Source organism: Mangifera indica, unplaced genomic scaffold, assembly GCF_011075055.1.
Source record: "Mangifera indica cultivar Alphonso unplaced genomic scaffold, CATAS_Mindica_2.1 Un_0108, whole genome shotgun sequence".
Classification (NCBI taxonomy): Eukaryota; Viridiplantae; Streptophyta; class Magnoliopsida; order Sapindales; family Anacardiaceae; genus Mangifera; species Mangifera indica.
The window spans coordinates 41168-57727 of NW_025401200.1; the positions used below are offsets into that span (position 1 = coordinate 41168).

The 16560-nt window shown below is 32.3% G+C and overlaps 2 protein-coding genes and 1 pseudogene across 2 annotated transcripts; 2 read left to right on the forward strand and 1 right to left on the reverse strand.

The window, feature by feature from the left end:
• Nucleotides 1–1349: 1349 nt before the first annotated feature.
• LOC123207827 (1-aminocyclopropane-1-carboxylate synthase-like) lies at nt 1350–4910 on the forward strand. The gene is made up of 4 exons (XM_044625308.1): nt 1350–1520; nt 1612–1743; nt 1812–1972; nt 3709–4910. The coding sequence occupies exons 1-4, from the start codon at nt 1350–1352 to the stop codon at nt 4691–4693; spliced, it is 1449 nt and encodes a 482-aa protein (XP_044481243.1). The 3' UTR covers nt 4694–4910.
• Nucleotides 4911–5608: 698 nt separating this feature from the next.
• On the reverse strand, nt 5609–6598 carry LOC123207828 (annotated as a pseudogene).
• Nucleotides 6599–13512: 6914 nt separating this feature from the next.
• Nucleotides 13513–15696, forward strand: LOC123207819 (transcription factor MYB26-like). Its single transcript, XM_044625297.1, has 3 exons — nt 13513–13788; nt 13877–14006; nt 14799–15696. Exons 1-3 carry the CDS (start codon nt 13656–13658, stop codon nt 15439–15441), a joined length of 906 nt encoding a protein of 301 aa, XP_044481232.1. The 5' UTR covers nt 13513–13655; the 3' UTR covers nt 15442–15696.
• The last annotated feature ends 864 nt before the right edge of the window (nt 15697–16560 follow it).

Below are 16560 nucleotides of genomic sequence, written 5' to 3' on the forward strand. Positions count from 1 at the left end.
TTGCCCTGGCCCCTCTCATCCTCTCTACTTCCATTTGTCTTTAAGTTGTTTATTACATGCCGTCAAGCTTTTTTCAGAGAAAGAATAGGGAGTTGCATCGAAAAGGGGTCACTATGCAATATGTAGTGATTTGACATATCATATACGCGTAAATTGATTTATAATGGGGTTGGACTTGAGGTTACTTATGTCACTTCACTTGTCCGATTCTATTCCTGAGAACATCATTTATCCCGCAACACTAAGGAGAGAATGTGACTTCAACTAAATTGGTTCTTGGTTCATGCTCAAAAGATTGTTCAGCTCAAATTTGTTTTGGTTGAGTTCAAACTGAAAAATTAAATCAAATTTAAGTTAGAGAAAGTTTAGTTTGATTTGACTTACTAGTCAAATTTAAATTGATTCAAGTTTGATTCACAATTGAATTTAGGTCATATAAAACGATTATTAAAACAATATCGATTTGTAGTTCTTGGGTAAAATCGACGTTACTTTGTTAAGAACTCATAAACTGGAATAATGAATCCAAGCGATGAGTTTGAGTCAAGCTTCGAACTTCAAACTTAAGAATCAAACTGAACTCTAGTTACTCTTAATTTTGACTTAGCAAACTCAAATCACACTTGAACTATCTCATTTTTCATATGAACTGAACCTAGTAGATATGAATCTTGGCAATTCCATAATTTGCTCAATTGTATCCCATCTTTATGGCCTAGTTCTACAGGATAACAATTATCTCCTGTTTTTCCTAGATAGCACAGTCAATGGTTTTGGATTTCATTAGACATGTAGATTTAGTGTACTAGTATACAAGTGTACCATATTTGAGTTGTTTTTAGCCTATTCTTAACAAAAAAAAGACTTAACCACTTTTAAAACTTTATACAAGTTGAATTGGCCGTGGATTACACTGAATCCCAATCCAACCGACTGGTCTAATCTGGATTTCAAAGGTCTTAGGTTGTTTATTGCATATAAAACTATAGTTGATTCTTCGTCTTCTTCACAGTAAAAAAATTAAATGGGAATCAAAAACCATTCAGTACTTGTTGCTATTGCTCTCCTACTCCCACCAAACGCCATTAAATATTCATAATTGATAAAATGAACTAGCCCACTAAGTCCCTCACCGCCTATTCCAAAAGAAGCACCGTCTTACTGGGAACTTTCTTTCTTTTGAACAAAAGCTTTAAATTATAGAAAAAGACAAAGCACAGCCATCTCATACTACACTGTTTCAATCTCTGGTATTCAACTATAAATACCCCCAGAATCAGAGAGCTCCCACACTGGCAATCAACCTTACAAATATTTGCATTTTATTAAGGACTTTCTGAAGCACAAACATGGAGTCCATGTTGAGGAAACAAAAAGAAATGTTGTCCAAGATTGCCAGCGGCAATGGACATGGTGAAAATTCTCCTTATTTTGATGGTTGGAAGGCATATGAAACCGATCCATATCATCCCACCAAAAATCCCAATGGAGTCATCCAGATGGGTTTAGCAGAAAACCAGGTAATCAACTAATATTTCTGTTTTAATCATGTCAAGTTCATCCATGGACTCACTGCTAACTTAATTCTCCCTTCGCTTGCACATGCACCAGCTTTGCTTTGATTTAGTTCAACAATGGCTCTTGAACAACCCAGAAGCCTCCATTTGCACTGCTGAAGGTGTGAATGATTTCAGGAACATCGCCATCTTTCAAGACTATCATGGTTTGCCAGAGTTCAGAAATGTACGCAAATACACACAAACCTGTATATATTTTATATGGATGAGTGCTAATAATTTTTAATTCTACAGGCTGTTGCAAAATTTATGGGTAAAGTTAGAGGGAATAGAGTCAAATACGACCCTGACCGCATTGTTATGAGTGGTGGAGCAACCGGAGCACATGAGACGGTTGCCTTCTGTTTAGCCGATCCCGGTGAAGCATTTTTGGTGCCAACTCCTTACTATCCAGGGTACGTAATACATCATTTTCCATGATCATTTTATGCTTCTGTAGGGCTTTTTATATGCTATAATTATTTGGCAAAATCACTATTTCCCACCCAAAGTTTGATGAACTAACATATTCCCAACATATAAATTCAAAAAAACTATTTGCCTGCCAGTCACGTTCCATTAATTTTAACAGTTAAATATTATTAATATCACTTGCATTATTAATAGTATAAATAAACTACTTTTTAACCTTAAATATTTTTTATTTTTTCCTTCCTATTTTCCCTTCACCCTTACAACTTCTTTTTCAATCTAGAATTATATCAAATCCGTGCAATCTCAGTCAAAAATCATACAAATTGGTTCGAAATCAAACCAAATCGGTACAATTATAAATATCTTCAATAACTATTAAATTCTTAATTTTTTATAATTTTTAATTAAAATTAAAATAAATTACAGATAAAAACATCTTTAACAAAATTTTGGAGGCAAAGTGTTATTTAGTTTAATAGTTTTTTTTGCTTTTTTGATAATTTTATAAAATAATTTACACATTTTTTTAAACAAATTTAACATATAATAGTTTTTTCATTCTAGAATTTATTACTTCATCGAAACTTGAATGAGAAATAGTCATTTAGCCTAATTAATATTGGCAACATAAGAAATCAAATAATAATGTAGCTTAATTAGGTTTCTGGGTGATTCATGACTAGAGATTCTTCTGGAGATCGTAGGCTGTATTGTTTTTTCCACCATACAATGAACCAGCCTTTGCTTTCTCCACTACCCACAGTTGAACAGGAAGAAACAAGAGAAAAAAGACATTATTCATCTATTAAATTAATGATTTGAAGCAATAAAAAAGACTTTATACTCAGTCAACCGCACGATTCCAAGCTCAGAAGCAGCAAGTGTGAATGTGTGATTATCCTAATTAGCTTCAAATTAGTCAACCGCACTGTTTCAATGATCCCTGGACAAACTCGTATTATTATTATAAATAAGGCTGTGCAATTACTTGGGTTCTCTTGAATTTATAAATATTCCATACCATTTTATGCAATTATTTAAGGAGAATGTTAGCTGCACTGAACTTAAGTATTAATTTAGGTAGTAATATTAATGTGTTAATACATGATTAAATATTATATTATCTTCAATTTAAAATTTTTTAATTATACGATGATTCATTATAATCTGTATTTAAATTTATATTCATTATAAATATATATGAAAATTAATTAAGGATCAAATTTCTCGATCAGAAACATTAAAAAATATACCAAAAACCATTGGTCGTCGCGAGAATGAGGCAAATTTTGTGTCTGTCCACAATAGGTCAACCTATGAAACACTAACAATGGGACACAATATGTTTGTTGTAATATTGATCTGTTAGACATAAAATATTGAATTAAAAATTTGTAAGGTTGTGGGCATATTTATGTGCCATGCTTCCTTTTTTAATGGGGATTTTTAATGAATAAAATTGTTGGTATATAAAATATTATTGATCACATTAAACCTAAAATTTTTATTGAATTATTGAATTATTTGATTTTAATTTAATCAAAACTATAATTAATGTTAGTTTATATGAGAAAAATTTTCTAGCATTTGTAACGTTTAACTCCTGAGTAATCAAGTAATTCTCGGTAAATGGATCCATTCTAAATTGTGAATACTGACAATGTGTTAAACGGCAAAATTTGGACTAGGTACTAAAAGAATTTCCATTGTGTTGCAGATTTGATCGAGATTTGAGATGGAGAACTGGAGTTCAACTTGTTCCAGTTGTATGTTACAGCTCTAACAATTTCGAGATTAAAAGAGAAGCCATGGAAGCAGCATACCAAAAAGCTCAAGAAGACAACATCACAATAAAGGGTTTGCTCCTGACCAATCCGTCAAACCCTCTGGGAACTTATTTACACAGAGAAACACTCAGAAGTCTAGTGAACTTCATCAATGAAAAGAACATCCACTTAGTCTGCGACGAGATTTATGCCGCCACAGTCTTCTCAGGCCAGCGTGATTTCATCAGCATCTCTGAGATAATAGAGGAAGACACTGCCTGCAATCGCAATCTCATCCACCTTGTTTACAGTCTTTCAAAGGACATGGGGTTCCCCGGCTTTAGGGTTGGAATAATTTACTCATACAACGACACCGTTGTGAGTTGCGCCCGCAGAATGTCCAGCTTTGGACTTGTATCTTCACAAACTCAACATCTGATTGCATCAATGTTATCAGATGATGAATTTGTTGATGGGTTCTTAATGGAGAGTGCTAAAAGGTTAGCCAAGAGGCACAGGACCTTCACTTGTGGGCTATCTCAAGTGGGCATCGGTTGTTTGAAGAGCAATGCGGGGCTATTTTTATGGATGGATTTACACCATCTCCTCAAGGAGCAAACTTATGAAGCAGAGATGAAGCTATGGAAAGTGATAATTGACGAAGTTAAACTAAATGTTTCTCCTGGTTCTTCTTTTCATTGCCCTAATCCAGGATGGTTCCGGGTTTGCTTTGCCAACATGGATAAAGAAACCATGGAAGTTGCTTTATCAAGAATTAGAAGCTTTATGCGTAAGAATAAGGAGCCGAAGTTGCCTGTGAAGAAATTGTGCTGGACAAAAAGTCTCAGACTCAGCACTTCATTCAAGAGATTGGATGATATCATAAGCTCGCCATGCATGTCTCCTCAATCCCCTCTTGTTCGAGCCAGAACTTAATTAATTCGGTGCAACAATGTCACAGGCTGACTGTCCCATGACACAAACTGTGCGACACTTAACGGCAACTCTCGCTAAGTCAGTCTTATACAGTCAAGTGTAACGATTAATGATTACTCATGCATGCATTTTTTTCTTCTATGGAGTTTTACCTTTTCTGCATCTAATAGGAGTAGGGTTTCATGCATCCTAAATAATCAGAATTGTGACCTATATGATGGAGGCTCTTCATCATTTGGGTTTTTCTTTCTGGTTCAAGCATACTTCTGTCCCATGTCGTTCCATGAATGTGTTTTTACTTTTTCACGTGCAAAGTGTAAGTGATGACCACAGTAACTTGTTTGTAAGTTGATATTTCCCAACATCTTGTTATGAAATGTTCTATATTTACGTGGTTTTTAATAATTCTATTAATGAGATTTCTCGTAATATAATTTAGAGGTTTGTGTAAATTATATTATAATTAAGTGCAAAGAGAGAGAGTTGGATAGATAATTTAAAGTCTGTGTCTACAATTATAATATTAATATTTTTCGTGAGAATATTTTAATAGAATGAATATAGAAATTATTTTTAAAAAAAACCCAGAGAGGATTGAAAACCGAAAGGATATATCCGCAAAGATTACTTGTTCGAGGGCCTTGACATTGAACTCAGGATGGATTTCTGGATTTCTCCGAGAAGATTGCTGGATTTCTCGTCGAACTTAGAGATATCTTTGGAAAGATTGCTGAATTTCTGCTTCTTCCTTGCCCAAACATGGATATCCCTGGATCTTGATAATATTAACATGACTGCATATGTCCGATTAACATAGCTAAACTCTATCGCAGGCTCAAAGTAGCCATTAAGGAAAGCTCATTAAGACATCATTTTCCCACAAAATTCAGACCCATAACAGACCAGACCACATTTTTACACCATGGGTGTACAAAGTTTAGCATTTGACTCCAACAAATCATAAATCTCGGCTCTGCTTCTAACCATTCTATGAAACACTTCTCTAATCTGGAGTTGTAAAGGCACCAACCCATCCTCCATTTTCCTGCAGTCTCCGCCAATTCTGCCACTTGTGTAACCACCTCCTCCGCAAGAAACTGAAAACTATCGGTAAATTCAATCAAAGACTGGCTTAGTTTCTCCATCTTTTACATCTCATCAAGCAACCCAGCTGATCCCTTGTTTTCTTTCTTCTTCCATTCCTGGCTAATCTTCTCATGCAAATCACAAACAAAGTAATAGTACTCATTATATAAATCAACAAAGCCAAACCAGACGATTCCCCACCTCGTGGAGCCACAAGGTTTGCTGTCATAGCCTGAATCTGTTTCGCGGCGGACCAGTTTTTAGAGACGGACCACAGTGATCTCAGTTGACTGGTGGATTTATTATTCCCGGAAGCACCACCTCGGCGGGCAAATGACCAAGTTCTCGTATAACTGTTACTGTCTTTTTCCTCAGTAGCCAATGCCGTCACCAATGAATTCAACGCTCTCTTAGCTCGCTTAACTTGGCCCTTCTCCAGGCCAGTAACCACAATATCAGCCAATTTTTGATAGTGGCGAACAACCTCAATCCCTTTGGTGATAGCATTACAAATGTCTAAAGCTATCACTGTTCGTTCAAGCAGTTCAGCGATGAGCCGATCGACAGGTGGCTTCAGAAACTGAGATGTGTCACGACCCTTGATCAAAATCGCTTTAAATTCAGCGACTAGATTGAAAGAGGGGTTTCATCTGACCGTTGTGGTGGCGATAACAAATCGGGAAAACGGTCAGCCACATGTTTCTGAAAAAGCTCCAGTTCTTCGAGTTCTTCTTCATGTTTTCTCTCCATGGACATGACCTGGGCCCGGCGAATACTAATTCGACCGAGAAACGAACCCCGGTAATCCGTCGCAGGCATTGCAATAAATTATCTTCAAAATAATGTTGGATTAAGAGATACTCAAGAGTTGTAAGACAAAGGGGACAAGTTGCATACGGGGCAAAATACGTGGCCATGGTTCGTACAAGACAAGACCGGTTCTATTTCCTTATTGGGAGCCTGACTTGGCTGTATTTTGCATTTCATTCCCGATTTCCCCTTATTAATTATAAAGTAAATAAATATATAAACACAGTGCAGGGAAATTTATAAAAAATCTGTATTTATATGGAAATAAATAATTAATATACTTTAAATATGTAAAATCTCATTGATTTTGGACAAGTAACACCCAAATGATGTGTATCCAATTAGGTGCCACTGTAATTATTGAATGTATTTAAAATTATTTAATTATATATTTAGTCGGGTATTTAAAATTAATGTAAATAATTTAATACAATTATATATATTCAGTTTTAGAATATTTAATTAAATATTGAAATAATGTATTATTATATTATTGAATAATTTTAAATTAAAGATAAATTATTATCTACTTATATAATAATTTATCATTTAAGTATCCAATTAGGTATTTTAAATTGGTTGTTCATAGAAAAATAGTGGATGTCTACTCCAAGTGAAGTTAGTCACTTATCTAAAGTTAGCTCACAATGCTTGTATAAGTGAATTTGAATCGAGTTAATTCGATTTAACGAAAATTGAAAGAGGTTTGTTTAGAGCGCTGGGAAAGTTAACCCCAACCAATGTGTAAATTGTGTTTCGGCCTCTGAAAAGCTTAATACAGATTAGGTCTAGCCCATTCCACCTCTAATGAAGGCCCAAATTGTTATTAACACAAGGTATAAATACTAAAAAACAGTTCAACAATGAACAAGAAGTTAGACAAGTAAAAGAGACAAAAAAAAAAAAAAGATATGTCCACATTTTGAGTATATAAATAAATAAATATTTATATATATTATTATTTAATTAAATATTATTTTATTTTTAATTTAAAACTATTTAATTATATAATGATATACATAAAATATTATTTTTTATACTTAAAATAAATATGTATAATTTTATCGAAAAAGAAAAAGGGTATTTAAAATCGCTTTCAGTATTGTAGCTATCTGTAGGTTATAAAATGCAGGTATTTTCTTCTCTTTTCATTGGAGAACACTTCATCCAATGAAGAAATGAAGGGAGCTTTCGGCCTTACCCTTCTCCAACTCCAAAAATTTTTTGTAAGGACCAATGCAACACCTTGACAATAATATTAAGGGAAAAGGGCTATTTCTCACCCAAATTTTAGCTTAATCTCAACATCACACTCACAGGAGATGAACAATCTAAACTTTCACTCATAGTCAAACTTCTGTTAATTTTTTCTATTAAAGAGAGGGATAAAATAGTCATTTTACTGTTTATATTAAAAGTTATAAAGTTTATTACTTTTCACTCTCCTTAGGTTTTAGAAACTAATATTTCACCTTTATCTAAAGTTTTTAAACTTTGAAAAATAACATTTTCACCCCTAAACCTAGGGTTTTCATATTTTTCAAAATACAACCGCCCCCCATAACTTTCAAAAACAGTATTTCAAACCCATTCTTCAACTTCATCTTTCGACGTTGTCTCCGGAGTTGTCTTTAGCCTTTTCCTTCTCCTGGTGGAAGGTAATGGTGTGGTGAAGAGATCTTCATCTCCTCGTCACACGATGCAACGAAGAGACAGAGATCTCCTTGTCTCACGGTGCAACGAAGAGACGGAGATCTCTTGGTCACATGACCCAGTCGTCTTTCATCACTCGTCGCATCGTCCAAACACGACGATGAAGGAGCGTCATCCTTTGTCTGTTCTTATAGATTTAAACGATGCTTCATCATCCAGATCTGTGTGATGAAGGTTCATCCTTCATCGTCTTTTGTAGTCGGAGAAAGGAAATCAGTGGAAAGAGTCGGTCGTCAGTGGTGGCTGAAGAAGGAAGCAAACTCTAGGGGTAAAATCTAAACTTTTCAAACTTTAAAGATGGGTTGAAACGTTAGTTTTTAAACCTGGAGGAGGGAAATGATAAAATTTTGAAGTTTAAAGTTTTAGGTAAAATGACAATTTTACCCCTGTCTCTAACTGAAAATTTAGACGACAGATTAACTATAGGTAGGAGTTTAGGTTTTTCATCTTCTGTAGGTGTGACTTTGAGATTAGGCTAAAATTTGGGTGGAAAATAGTCTTTTTCCCTAATATTAATTCTTATTGTTGCATGCCCGCAGGCTCCTGCAATAGTAGCTTGCTGTGGAGTAGGAAAAAAGATAAGTGATGGAGCTAGAGCTCTTGTACTAGGGTTGGATTTAATCCAAGTCAACCTAGCTAGAATCTATTGTTTGACTTGAATAAGTTTATCTAATGACATTGTTTACTTCTCCAATGATACTATTTATCATCTCAATAAACAGTTTATTCTGTTAACAACTTTTCAATGATATTGTACACTAATTTAAATTATAATGAGTTTGAGTTTAGTATTATCAATTTAAGCAAAGCTTGAGTGATCCTTGAACTCAATTTAAATCAAATCTACCCCTGATTAAGAATACAGAGGAAAGAATAATTTAAAGTGACAAAAGATATTATAATATGTTAAAGTAGAGTGAGAAAACATGAGGTTAATAATATTTTGAAGTAAATAATATATGGTGGAGATATTACATCCATGACTTAATAACTTAACCAACCATGCTTTCAAAAGGAAAGTCTTTAATATTATCATTAATTATTATTAATAATAAGTCTCTCTTAAAACTTCTAAGTGGTAGGTCCAAATGCCACTCCATTGCTCCTCCTTAAAGCTAAGTGATAATCATTTTCCCTTTTCATTTCCTGCTAAAGGTCTCTTTAAACAATGATTTGTACATTACTTTCAAAGTTTAGCTACCTTGCGATCCACACAAGCAAATGTCACTTCTTATTTTCACATCAATATGGTGGATGATTTGCATCAATCAACATCCCTTCTCCCATTTCACTCTCCCCCTTGCAACTCTATACACCCCCATATATAGACATATACATTTTCATTCGTACCCCATCTACGTATAAAATATAAGATTTAGTTTGTATAAACTAAATAAAATCAATTAATCAATCTTAATTTCAAAATCTACGTATGACACTGAATTAAAATTCTTTTGAGGTATATAAATATATAGAATATCATGCAATATGTATTTGTAGAACTCCTAAAATTACATGCATCAACATCAGAGTAACTGGTCTTTGCTCATGCAAAATCCCTAACGACAATTTTTAATAAGGAAAACTATATTATATTGGTTTTTTAAAATGAGACATAATTAATATATAATAGGTTAATAAACCCATTTAAAGTCTAATAAACCTTAAAATTCACACTTGTGTTATCTACCCAGATCATAACATTTAAGTGTATGACCAAAATCATAATTAATGTTAACCTATATTAAAAAAAAAATTAACATAAAAACGTTATAAACATTCAATAATACTTCATATATCAACAAATGTGTACAAACAAATATTAACGATTTATGAAACATTAATCCATTAGTATTCGTTAGTTAGTATCCATCCGTTAATACGTGTATTATTAATCTTAGACAATATATCTATATCAATAAATTACTACTTAACAAATTGCTCCGTCGGGAAACCCTCTCAATATTCCAACCGAATGGTTGACATATTAAAGGCCTAATTATTTCTTTGTTACGGTTAAGTAGCTTCTATTTGGGAGTTGATGATTACTGTTATTATTATAATAACATATTATGATTATTTATATTATAATGTAGCTTGTGACAATTCATTTATTTTTAAAAAACCCAATAGAATAAATTGCAGAAGAAATTGAATTTATGATTAAAATTTAAGATACCTAAGTCTCCAACTAAGTCTGAAATATAAGGTTCCTATCATGGGTTTGTTGCTGTATCTTAACAACCAATTGGATTGAGTGATGTTAACATGCTACGTATACAAGTTCTTCTTTATATGTTGCCTTTATTTCTTGCAATTCAAGCGAAGACAGAAGGTTTCAGTCAAAACTAATTAAGAGTATGAAGACCCAATGTATTACTATTAAATCATAGGCAACAAACTAATTGTCGTTTGTTTGTTCCTTCTCTCTGCGTAATGATTTTGTTCTCTTTCTCTCTATGTTTATATTGATATGCAATTTTCATCTGAATATGATCTGGAATTGTAAAAGGTTGAGATGATGATGACGATGATGATGAGTAATATATTATTATAAGTAAATATTAAGAAAAATCCAAGTTAAGTGATTTCATTTTCACCAGGTCTTTATATGTCCCCTAACTGAATAAGAACTTTGTAGCTACAGTAATTAATTAATTGCTTCTGTGAAAATTTAAGCCTTAATCCTCACGGCTAAGACACAATATTTCCCATACACACAAATATATATATATATATATATATATATATAATTCAAAATTTTTCATATGCACTCTAATTATATTATTATTTTTTCTAAAAAAATACATCAATTCATATTAGTAATATGTATTATATTGTATGATATATTTATTGTATTATATTAATCTGATACATTTTATGATACATATTGTGTATCATAAATACTAATAACTATGGTTTGGTCATAATTAAAACTGGATTAAACCATTTTTTTAGTTTAGTTTGAAAAATTTTTAAACAATTTCTTTTAATTTGGTTTAAAAAAATTATCAAATCACACAAAATTAGACCATACGTACCCTTATTTATCGGCCCAAGAGAGAAAAGCGAAGAAATCACATATCTGGTATTTAGGATTAGATAGATATGTTCCTTAATTAGGCAAGGAGGCTCACCTAGAAATCCAACTCCCTCTGTAACTTTGTCCAAAATTGATTCATTTTCAAGATACATCCTTTGTAACTTTTTGTTCATGCTCTACTATAGATTACTACAACCGTAGAAGTAGGCTTTCGAGCTATAACATCAAAAAACCATATTTTATCAAATTCTCTTTACATTTATTTTATTTCTCATTGCAGTGAATATTAAGATTAATTAACTGATTTTCACGATTACTATCTCATCATCACAGTTGTAACCCCTCTTATGTAATTCTTTAAATTAAGTACAATAGTTGGCACCAAGAATTTTATCAACAACTCCAATGACAGCCATCCTTAACGGTAAACGAATACAATAATACTATATATATAATTTTTGTATATAAATAATTATGTGTTATTATATAATTAAGTATTGTTTTATTTTTAATTTTCAAGTATTCAATTATATGATGATACGTTATTATTTGTGCATAATGAATAACACTACTCAAAGGAATATTGATATCCTTCTTTGTTATGCAATGATTTGATGGCTTGTAAATATTGGGAATCAGGATACGGCGGTTTCACTGTCAAGTTATAAAGGAAAAATAAAGAAAAAAAAATGTTGTGAGATATCTTGAACATATAATATAAGCACAAAGAAACACAAGTGAAGCTAGGGTTCGGAAAACAAACTAAATTCACTCATCCCCTAGGGGAGCACAACCCAGAACCAAATCAAGTTTGTACCACAGACACACAAACTAGAGATTACTAATTTCTCTTAAAGACCTATTAGAGTTCTTATAATGATAGTGTTCCTACAAACACAAAAGCTAGGGCTCGTAATATATCATACTAGTTGCTGGTTAACAGTTTCTGTATATGCACTCCAACTTTTTATTTATAAAATAGCTTTCTTTTCTATCAATGGTGGTGATGAAAAATTGCATCATGTATGATGTTATATTATAATATTGGCGAAGGCTTTGAGAGGAAGAAGAAGATCAACAACGGTCCCAAGGATCTTTATCTGTATAGTCACAGATCCTTTCAATACACATCTTTATAGAGACCCTGTCTTTTTTATTAATAATTTTATAAAACAATTTTCATATACAAGGAAGAGGACCTTTCCATATCTACCTACGTATTCCATTGGCCCCATGTTTTCCTACTGATCAGTATAGCATTCAAAAAAATAATCAGGCTAAATGACTATTTTATACCAAACTTTGATGGATAGACAATGTATCCGCAAAAAATTAGTCATTAGTTTTAATAGTTGTAGGGTATATCTTTTACACCTTTTATAGTATAAATAATTTATATTTTACCTTAATTACTTTATATTTTTTTCTCTCATCTTTATTTTTATCTTTTTCTTTCTTATTTATCATTTCTTCCTATCTAGAAAATACCTGAGGGGAGCTAGCGAATTTGGATGCATTTAGGGCTTGAGCAGGTGATGAGATATTTCAAAGTTAGTGGAAACAATAAATCTATCCAAGACAAAGTTTGCCAACAATAGATCTAAGCGAGAAGCAATAGAAACACCGACAAATGGCTAGTAGCAAGACAAAACTGGTTAGATAGTTTGGCCACTGACTTTTTATAATTTATAATTTTTATAATTATAGGACAAATTATTATTTAACCTTGATAAGGATAAATGACAGTTTTTCTTTTCAACGATTTTAAAAAAAAATGATCAATACGGATGAGAAAATAAAATTTTCAAACTTTAAACACCAGGAATCGTTCTTTCTGAAAATTCGAGTGGATTATTCAGCCTAAATAATATAAAAAATTGTAGGGGTTACTTCTGTGGATGACGTGTGGCGATTAAAACGTTACGCAGAGGAATGTTAAGATGGGTTTGCAGAACAACCGGCAGCAGGCAGCAAGGTTTAGGGTACGTGAAAAATGGTTACGTAATACAAAGTCTACGTACAGAAATTGAGGAAATAGTAACTGGAGATATATGGAGAATAAAAACCGATGAAATGTCACTTTAGGGTTAGATGAAAATCCGGGTCCATCTGGTTTCAATGTCGGCTCCATTTGTACTTGTCTTACTTTTAAATGGGGGTTGAAACACCTCACTGCTTGCAAATCGGCCTCTGATTCAATTCAGTTCTCTGTACATATATCAGAATAATGTCCAAACAAGCAAAATAGATATAGATATATATATATATTTATATATAGAGAAGAGATATTAAGGTTAATAAGATAATAATATGGGTCACCACTCGTGCTGCAACCAACAGAAGGTGAAGAGAGGCCTTTGGTCTCCTGAAGAAGATGAGAAGCTCATCAGATACATCACCACTCATGGCTATGGCTGCTGGAGTGAAGTGCCTGAGAAAGCTGGTCAGTGTGCTCTTTCTCTCTCTCTTAGCCATCCTGCGTCTAAATCATTTACTACTTTGTCAAATATAATTATCCAATCTTTTTTCAGGTCTTCAAAGATGTGGCAAGAGTTGTCGCTTAAGATGGATAAATTATTTGAGGCCGGATATCAGAAGAGGAAGGTTTACTCCTGAAGAGGAGAGGCTGATTATTAGCCTTCATAGTGTTGTAGGCAACAGGTTTTTATCAAACTCTCTGCTATAGACATTCCGTTTTCCACTGCACAGTCACTGAAGTTAGGGTTCTTAGACTTGAATTAAAATGGGGTTTTCCTTTCCAATTCAGAAATTTTAAACAAGCTTCCACATTAAGTTAACAAGAGGTTTTTGTTTTCAAAATATGTATTACAAAAAAAAGTTAGCATTAGTAATAGAGCTGATAAATATTACCGTTATAAGTGTTATTTTTATGATTTTAGTATTTAATTATTTATACTTTCGTTAAAAATAAATAAATTTGTGAATTTAATAAAAAAATAATAATTATTAAAAATCTATTTTTCATTATTAAAAAATTTTAACAAGTCGTCTGTCATTATAGTTTTTCCTATTGAAAATATCAACGTTAAAGATATTTTCATTGTTAATAAATAAAAATTTTAATAAAAAAAATTATAATAATAAATGACGATATAATTGTTCTCTTTTAACAATTAAAAATAGATTTTTAATAATTATTTCTATTTTTTAAATTATAAATTTATTTAGTTTTAATAAAAAGTATAAATAATTTATTATTAAAATCATAAAAATAATATTTATAACGATAAGATATTTATTTAGTTGTTATTTTTCTTTCACTAATCCCAGTCTTTTTGTAGTGACGGCAGGAAATCTCTCACTGTTATAGTAGTTGCTCAAGCAGCTATCAGAGTTTGTTAACAAGTTGAAACCAGATTACTATCTTTCACATTCTAAGTTGCAAACATTCTACTCATTCTTTCACTTTGTCTCTTCTTATGATAATTGTAGATGGGCTCATATAGCAAGTCATTTGCCTGGAAGAACAGATAATGAGATAAAGAACTACTGGAATTCATGGATCAAGAAGAAAATAAGAAAACCCTCAGCACCTCAGGCCACCATGTCGACACCTAGCACTACTACTACTTCTACTGAGCTTTCCCATATAACTTATGCTTCAAATCAACTAGATTTAGTGAATCAAGAATTAATAACAAGACCGCCTGCTCATGAAACCCTATTTTCTTCTTCATGCCCTTTTTTTATCTTTGAACCAACTCCACTTGATGGGGTTTGTGATAGCAGCTTGAATAACGAAACGTGGAATTCAAACCAGCATCAAGTTCAAGCACTTCCTCCTTCAGCTTCTTTTACAACTGGTATGAATGCTCATTACTTGCCTCCATTGACAGAGAACATGGAAAGCATGGTGCCCATTGATCAGCATCATCATCATCAAGTACAATCTTGTAGCATGGATGATGAAGGAGAAATATCACTTGACTGCTTACAGAGGCAAGAGTTGAATGAATGGGTTGAATCTCAGCACTCAAGCTTTCTATTTTGGGACAATGTTGAAGGGCCATTTAGTGGGGAAGACATTGCACCAGCTTCATCAAATACAGGAACCACACTGTCTTCTTTTCCTTGAGGTCTTTAAATTATCAATGATGGTAAAATATTATCCTTGACTCCTCATCTCCTTCCTACTTTTGAAAAGAGTTTGTTTCTTCTTCTTTCCTTTCTGCTTTTTTTGACTTTCATTGGTGAGATTGTGAAATGTAAGGAAATTTGACATAAAGTATATATGCAAGCAATGTTTCATAATTGGTGTTAATTGCCCCACTGTGCTGTTGATCATACTTGGTTCAATCACAGCAATGGATTTGTTTTCACTTTACAAGGATTTTCATGTAATTTGGAAATTGTTAATTAACTTTTTAATACTTTAACATATAATATGTCATTGTAGTGTAGATCATGATGCATTTAGTTATTTATACTTAAATTGAACAACATACAAGTGGCCCGTTGCTTTATTAGGGTTGGTCTGTTTTTGGCTTAGTGTTAAACTTGAATAAGCCAAACTCGAGTTAGGTTGACCCTAACCCTAATTCAAATTTGAGTTGAACTAGCTAGATCTAACAAATTATTGAAAAATTTTCAGCAAATTCATTTTATTTTATTACTTTTCTTTTTTTTATGGTTTTTCTTCTTTTTTAATTATTTCATCAGCATTTCTTCTTTTTCCTCATTTTCAACAATCTTTTTTCTTATTTGACACTTTTTTATAATTCTTTCAACGTTCTTATTATTAGTTTGAAATCACTCAAATTGAACTTTTTAAATTTAAACTAAACTTGAACTAACCTAATTCAATTTGTCTTAATTGAATCCACCCTTAGCTTTATATATCTATTTAAACAATTCTCTGTATTAGTTACAAGTTTTGACCACCTCATAACGGTTGAAGAGTGATAAATTTTTTTACTTGGGTTATAGTTTGATTGATATAACATTTTTATTCTTTGAACAAAATAAAACATATAATTATACATTATTTGCTAGAGAGTTATATAGATTTGACATATGATTTGCGTATACATACATGCAACTAACTGATTTTATTAATTTTAATAATCTATAAGTGAAAGTTTGAGTTTTTAATTCTTAGCGAGTATCAATTAGGGTTTCATCAAACCTTGGATGGGAGTAAGGTTTTTGGCCTATTCAATTTTTATAAAGCTAATGATGAAGTATTGCCGGTTAA

What these genes read in the sequence shown, in the direction of transcription:
- LOC123207827 (XM_044625308.1), top strand. Translation starts at nt 1,350, where the DNA reads ATGGAGTCCATGTTGAGGAAACAAAAAGAAATGTTGTCCAAGATTGCC. An exon ending in TGGGTTTAGCAGAAAACCAG is followed by an intron (nt 1,521 to 1,611) that starts GTAATCAACTAA and finishes CACATGCACCAG; the next exon opens with CTTTGCTTTGATTTAGTTCA. An exon ending in CCAACTCCTTACTATCCAGG is followed by an intron (nt 1,973 to 3,708) that starts GTACGTAATACA and finishes ATTGTGTTGCAG; the next exon opens with ATTTGATCGAGATTTGAGAT.
- LOC123207819 (XM_044625297.1), top strand. Translation starts at nt 13,656, where the DNA reads ATGGGTCACCACTCGTGCTGCAACCAACAGAAGGTGAAGAGAGGCCTT. An exon ending in TGAAGTGCCTGAGAAAGCTG is followed by an intron (nt 13,789 to 13,876) that starts GTCAGTGTGCTC and finishes ATCTTTTTTCAG; the next exon opens with GTCTTCAAAGATGTGGCAAG. An exon ending in CATAGTGTTGTAGGCAACAG is followed by an intron (nt 14,007 to 14,798) that starts GTTTTTATCAAA and finishes TGATAATTGTAG; the next exon opens with ATGGGCTCATATAGCAAGTC.